The sequence below is a fragment of the Pygoscelis adeliae genome, unplaced genomic scaffold (assembly GCF_000699105.1).
Source record: "Pygoscelis adeliae isolate BGI_AS28 unplaced genomic scaffold, ASM69910v1 Scaffold38, whole genome shotgun sequence".
Taxonomy (NCBI): Eukaryota; Metazoa; Chordata; class Aves; order Sphenisciformes; family Spheniscidae; genus Pygoscelis; species Pygoscelis adeliae.
Genome location: NW_008825614.1, coordinates 1,406,880 through 1,414,195, shown reverse-complemented (window position 1 = coordinate 1,414,195; position 7,316 = coordinate 1,406,880). Strand labels below are relative to the sequence as shown.

At 40.0% G+C, this 7,316-nt stretch overlaps 1 protein-coding gene across 1 annotated transcript in view; it reads right to left on the bottom strand.

Annotated features, from left to right (window-relative positions):
• Positions 1-7,316, bottom strand: part of SCUBE1 (signal peptide, CUB domain, EGF-like 1) — a 220,390-nt gene that overhangs the window by 104,225 nt on the left and 108,849 nt on the right. Inside the window, exon 5 of the mRNA XM_009332799.1 lies at positions 5,194-5,319. Coding sequence (XP_009331074.1) covers positions 5,194-5,319 — 126 coding nt within the window. The remainder of the gene's footprint in view (positions 1-5,193; positions 5,320-7,316) is intronic.

Sequence of the window (7,316 nt, the reverse complement as noted above, 5' to 3'; positions counted from 1 at the left end):
CCTCCCTCAACCTGCTGGTCACGCTTCTTTTGATGCAGCCCAGGATACGGTTGGCTTTCTGGGCTGCAAGCCCACATTGCCGGGTCATGTTGAGCTTCTTATCAACCAACACCCCCAAGTCCTTCTGCTCAGGGCTGCTCTCAATCCATTCTCTGGCCGGCCTGTGTTTGTGCTTGGGATTGCCCTGACCCATGTGCGGGACCTTGCACTTGGCCTTGTTGAACTTCATGAGGATTGCACAGGCCCACCTCTCAAGCCTGTCCAGGTCCCTCTGGATGGCATCCCTTCCCTCCAGCATGTCGACCGCACCACACAGTTGGTGTCGTCAGCAAACTTGCTGAGGGTGCACTCAATCCCACTGTCCATGTCACTGACAAAGATGTTAAACAGCGCTGGTACCAATACTGACCCCTGAGGAACGCCACTCATCACTGGTCTCCACTTGGACATCGAGCCATTGACTGTAACTCTTTGAGTGCGACCATCCAGCCAATTCCTTATCCACCAAGTGGTCCATCCGTCAAATCCATGCCTCTCCAATTTAGAGACAAGGATGTCATGTGGGATAGTGTCAAATGCTTTGCACAAGCTATGGGGCATCCTGAGCCGAAGCCCTGACACTGGTGCTTCAAATACCCTTCAAACAAGATTAATTCTTTTTGCTGACTATAATGCTCAGGCTCTTGAACTGGCCAGCCACCTTAAAGGGACAGCGGGCTGGCAGCATGGCATAATCTCCCTAACTGTCCACCTGCCTATGCTGTAAGCAGCATCATCTATTCAGTTTGGCTGGGCTGACCTAAGCATTCCTAAGACACAGCTTTGCATGTGGGCCAGTGCTTACATCCATAGAAATATATGGATTAGTCTTGAAATGACATTTTGATGATGAAAGACAAGAAACAACTGTCTGGAAGAGGAATGACATCTTAAAGATCAAAAGGGATTTTAATGTACTTATTCCACTAAATAATGATATTGATGTTCCATGCTAAAACCCCCAGAAGATAGAAAATACCAAAATTCAGCCCCACACTACAGGCTAAATCCTGCTTTCAGTGCTTCTCTGAACTTCCATATAATCCTTTTTCTGGTCTCTTCCATCTGACATGCCCATGAGAAGGAGTATTTGAAAACATATGGCCAAATATTAAATCTAGCATTTAGTACCCACTAACACAAAAAGTCCCCTAAGACAACGATGTCCTGATCTTGTCCACATGTGGACTGAAATATATACTATGGCTCAGATGCCACAGAACTTGCAACAAGCCAGATCTTTTGGTTTTGTAGCATGGCTTTCTGCAACAGTTCAAACCAGCACATTGTAATTCCAGATAAATTAAAAATTGCATTGGTTTTTAACTAAATTGGCCATTAAATATATAATTTATATAAATATATGGGCATCTCTTTCTATGTGATAAAGCTGTGCATGCAACATTGCTTGCATTATTTATTCCAGTATGGCCTTACATTTTTAACATTCTGGAGATCTTTGTACTGACAGCAAATAGCTGCATGAGAATATTGTCAGCAGGAGCTGAAAAGCTGCCACGAGGCACAGGTGGGATGGCATTTTATTGAAACATACTAGAGAGGATTTTTAGAATTACTTAGCACTAGCCCTCCTGCTTACTTAAATCATTATTATTGGAGGGGGCAGATAGAAATAGCTGTAGTTAAGGTTATCCAGCATTTGTCATTAAAAGAGTCAGCTTTCACTTGTTTATAACTGCCAGAATTATTTCTTTTAGGTTGCAACTTGCAGGTATGTGTATCCGCTTTAGGTTTCCTCTTACTTTTTCAAGTTCCAGCTAAACTGATTCAGCTAATAATGAGATTAACAAAAAATGTCTTGGGTTGTTCATGTTTGGGGGAAAAAATCTTCAGTTTATCAAAAATTTCTAATGCAGTCATGCTCAGGAGCAGGATCTTAAAATCTATCGTGGATACAGATATAGAGAGAGGAGATAATTTCCCTTCTTTTTCCACTGCAATCTGGAACCGAATTCACTATTCCTAAGTCTCCTCTTTCTGCTGCCAGCAAGTATCTATGAAAATCACTGACAAAGCATATTCCTCTTCTAATGGCTTGTGTACACAGAAGATGGTAGTTTAGTGCTGCTTTGGATCTAAAGGATGCAGCTCTTCTGAGGAATTATGTATGGATCTGTATGATTCTGCTCAGTGTATTTCTAGATGACCTCTCGAGGTCCCTTCCAGCCTCAATGCTTCTGTGTTTTCCTAGCATGGTGGGCAAGACTTTTTTTTTTTGTAACCGAGAAATTGCATGTTTAAAATTTACACTAAGAAACCATTAAGGTTGCAATATTAAGTACTAAAAAGCTACAAAATACCAGACTTCTGGTACATAGACTTATTGTATTGTGATAACCATCCTTAATGACAAATGCAGAAAACACTCCTGTCTTATTCAGTGGGCAGTGGAGCTGGGGAAAGTCAGGTCTGTGGAAACAGACGGAGAATCTTGTCTCATTTGCTGCAGAATGAGTAGTAAATCAGAAAGGGACTGTCAAGAAAGGATGGTCTTGTTCAGACAGTGAATAGCCATGGAATTCCTACTTAGGGCTTGGCAAGTCACTTGAATCACATCTATTACAGGTTACTAATATTATATTCCTTTCTCCATGGCATTTGCAACTACAGCTGGAGCCATTGGGAGCTTGGCTTTGATCATACTAAAGTGCTACAAATGCTGAGCTGGGTTCTGGGTGTTTCTTGTTAATCACCTATCACTACTAAATGACTTTGACATTAACATCTTTATATTCATTTCCCATTTGTAAGATAGGCAAACCAGTACTTTTTAACTTGACAAGAATGTTCTGAAAATACATTACCAATGCCTACAAAGCACTTCGATATTACAGTAATGAGTGTCATGGGAAAATCTATGAGGAAATTAAAAATTTTATGTTCACAATAGGGTTTAAATACTGTGCAGCAGGCAAGGCATGACACTGAATTATGGAGAGGAAGCTATTGAACAAAAGCCTGCTTAATGAGCACTGACCATCTTGTACGCTGAATGAAGCAAGACACCAATAGTGACTGCCTTATTAGCATGCAATGATACAATCAGGTGATATGTAATCATGTAATTAGGATGTAATGACAAATTTGTAATGCATGCATAAAAAGCAGGGAGCCTCCCTCCAATTTTTTATGCTTTCTAACTTATTTTGGCATCTTTTTTTCCTTTGAGGAACACATCTCATTACTAGTGGACTTGGGCCAGTACGTCTGAAAACCTCTCCCAGTATTCTGATTCAATGGCAAACTGGCTGATAAAAATTCACCTAGTGAGGTACTGGTTCTCTGCCACGTGTTCACATAAAAAAACAGAGAAGCAAGCTCTGACAAACCCTGAAAGGCACAGTCTCCTGGAGGGACCATGATAAATCAGAATAATTGAGAGGGATATACTAGGGGTGTATCAGACCCTACCAGTCCCTGGTATACAGGGCTACAGACCCAGTCCAGGCCAACAAGGGGCAAGTGTCTCTTTTGCAGCTCTTCAACATAGCTGTGCTCAGCACTTGCAAAGCTGCAGCTCAAGATTTAAGCCAATTCCACTGAAATGGTTAGCTGTGAAAAAGTTTTTTTAAAAGTCAAGATTTGGTTTCAGAACTAGACCTTTACAAATGGCCTGCTGTAATCTCACAATTATTGTCCCAGGCTATCTGGCTACAGCTTCATACTTCTTTGTGTTTGGAAGGGCTAGAAGTACAGTTATTTTAAATAAGACTCTGGAACATATTTGCAGGATGTGCTGTGGGTTTAGGGGTCGGTGAACTTTGCAGCAAGCTCTGTGGCCTTGAAAAACTCAGCATCCCTACTTAGAGGTCTGTCAGCAAAAGCTCATTATACTTCCAACTACAATTTGAACACCAGAGGGCACAGAATAAATTCAAGTTTTTCACTCTTAAACCTTGAGGCATTTAGAAATATAGTTCTAGAAAAGGCCTTAATTCTCCTGTCACCACCTCACTATGAAAAAGTAATTCCTAAGGAATGTACAAATTTGTGGAAACAAATAATAAACAACATAAATAAACATCCTCTCCCACTTTACAAATGTAGCTGATGTTGCACTGCAATTAACAGCATGCAACGTTCACTTCTAATAAACATTGAGAATGTTTTCTCTGTGCGTTTGCCTTTGGCTCTGTGTAGCTTCTTAATACTGAGGAACCATCAGGCCGTACAATACCCTGTGGCATTTCCTGATGATATTCAAAGGTGATTCTTTTGACTTTGTACTTGGGAACTAATATCATCTAAGTGTCTATACAGTGGACATCTCAGGAAGAAAAAAGCTGAAGTGGAAGAAAGGCTATCACAAAAATACTGGCCCTATGCAAAGCACAAAACATATTTTATGTCGTTTTATTGCACTTCCTTCTTTTTGCTTCTCACAAAGCTACCAAGTAGGAAAGCAAGCTATTGGAGTCAGATCTAACACTCACTGAAGCCATCAGAAAGACTCCTATGCAATTTGGAAGCTTTCACATGACAATGCTAAATTACAGATGGTCAATTTTTTTAACCTATACAGAACAATTTCCAATTTTGTGGTATAATGAATATCTGTATCTTCAGCATCCCAGCTTCGAGAATACATGACTCAGGGTTTTTCTTTGAAGAACAGTATATATATGATACAGCTGCATGTTTTCCAAGTAATAACAAGAAAAGTAGCCTGTGTGCAGCGGAATCGGAACTAGAGCAAACATTTCTATCCTTTAAAAAAGAGGAATTAACACTCTTAATTTGATAGCTCTGGTGGATTTATCATTAAACCCATTAGTAAATTTATCAATGCATCTATCATTGTGGACCTTCAAAATATTGCACACCAGAATCCTCTATGCTTTATTTGTTTTGCTTTACAAGGAAAGCCTGGATTAAACTGATCCCTCACTTTTCTGCATCCATAGGAAGGTAGAAAAGTTAATATCATTTTGCTAACAGAGTCACTGCCAACATTCTGTTATTCAATCCCTCTTATCCATCCCCAAGTACACCTTCTACAGAAAAAAACACATTACTAAAATTACAAATCACCTTTGGCCAAAACAAAGTTGATTTCTTGGCTTCTGGAAAATAACAACAATGCAGAAAATAAGACATTTGGGGGCATTTGAAATTTAATCTTCATCTACCTACATTTGCAGTCCTTCTGGTTTTTGGCAAGTTCAAAGCCAGGCCTACATTCACAGGCAACCCCACCTTTGGGCGTCTCCCGGCAGATGTGTGCACACCCATGATCTTTGTTCATACAGTTCATACCCTCTGTAAAAAAAAGTACGAAAAATGGAGAATATTAGTACTGAAATAAAATAACAAAATAATTACACACATCCAGTCCTTCAGTAATTTTAGCTGTAATTTTTATTTTGCATCTGGACTGTGTTCCACAAGGCAAAAGAACGCAGTTGAAAAGTGGTATACAATCAACAAAGTGTAATAAAGGACAAACCTCCTCTGGGGCAAATACAACAAGTACTACTGTGGAATATAGGGTGTCCCTGCTGCATGTAGAAACCCAGGACTTGTGATTTCCCTATTCCATATCCATATTCTAATCTTTCATGAAAATATAATGGATTCAAAGGATACTCCAGGAAGTTGTCTTTCCCACAGGCGATTATCAGAGTTGAATAACTGAGCTCACTGTTATTTTTTCCATGTATAAATTTAATGGTTGTTACTGTCTGGTGCATTTTTATTTGCCTGTTAATGTGCTTTATATTCTCTAACACACAAAATCTAACAAAGATTATATCTGAGCATTTTTGCTTGGATCCGTTTCTTCGCTGTTTGTTATACATCTCAATTATCTGTGTCATCCACCATAAGCGCAGCCAATCTCCAACAAACCTACTACCACTTTTCTTTTTGACTATATTAAACAAAACATACCAGCTGTTCAACAAACGTCCAAGTGCCATGGGTGGATTCCTGTTAATGTTTATGCCAAGGAGCAGTATCAACCAGCTTCCTCTTAATCATCATAGGGCCGATTTTAGCTTCCCGAACCATGTCAGTGATTTAGATACTGAACGCGCCTTATGCTCTTAGAGGCCTTCATTACTGAGTTAATTCAAATCCCACATATTGACAGAAATCTTGAACTCAGCCCTTATGGGTCAGCATCTAGCATTCCTTGTGTGAACGAAGGCTAGCTAGATTTGCATTACAAAGCCTTCCCAGACTTCCCCTTGGATATCTGACCTGGAAAGGAGAAACAAATTCTCTCAAAGTACACTGACAGAGAATTCACAGCATAACTCGGCTTACTACTGTGAAAACAGCATGTACTCCCCAAAACGCGGGCGCATGCAACATCAGTGTGGACTCAGCAGCTCATTTGTCACTTTGTAACATGGCTACTCCTAGTTATTCTAGGCTAATTTCTCGAAACGACTCCAGCGTAAAATGTTCAAGTTAAACCTACAGTGACGATGGACTGTAAATAAATGTTTTTTTCAGGGCTGTTGCAAAGTTTTTGCTTCCAAAGGTGAAAACGATCACCGCCCTCCCTTTTTATTCTTACAGAAGCTACATGAACGTACCCGCCACCTCCAGCATCTACACACACCGCCTTTAGGCTGAGGCTGGTCTCACACTGTCAAATACTTGAAACCGAGTGTCAAGGCTTTATGATGAATTTGAGCACAAGTTTCTCTGCATACAGAATAGTTTTTAATTGAACACAAACAAAAGGATTAGCGTGTAAGACAGCTACTAAGAAACTCTGCGTACAAAATTCTGAGGAGGAAATGCTACAGGAAGTCAGTCAGAGATTCCCTCAGGTTGGCAGAAGCTAACAACTTCAGAAGTTACTTGCACTGCTCGACTTCACCTCAGAAAGGTTTATATTAGCAGAGCAATGAAAAACACACACCACCAGTCCAAGTGGGTATTTGTGTTCATCTCTCCTACAAAAAATACCAGGATCTTAAATCTCACCGCCTGTGAAAACCAACGTTATAGACAACATATATATTTCACTCTTCTAAATTCCCCTCTGTGTTAGCCTTGATGAGTCTAAAAACTTGCCAAAGAACAAAATAAGTTATTCTCTGTAAACGGCAGCCTGGTCAACAGATGCTATTGGAAGATACATAATACATACCATACCATATCATACCATCCTATACATGGAAGTGAGGTACGAATGTTTTGTTTGGGTAAACAGATATAAGAAACCTGGGAACGGCCTTATTGACGGTTTTGAGGCATTTTATAATCTCCTTCTCTCCACTTCTCCCAACAAAGGATTTCAG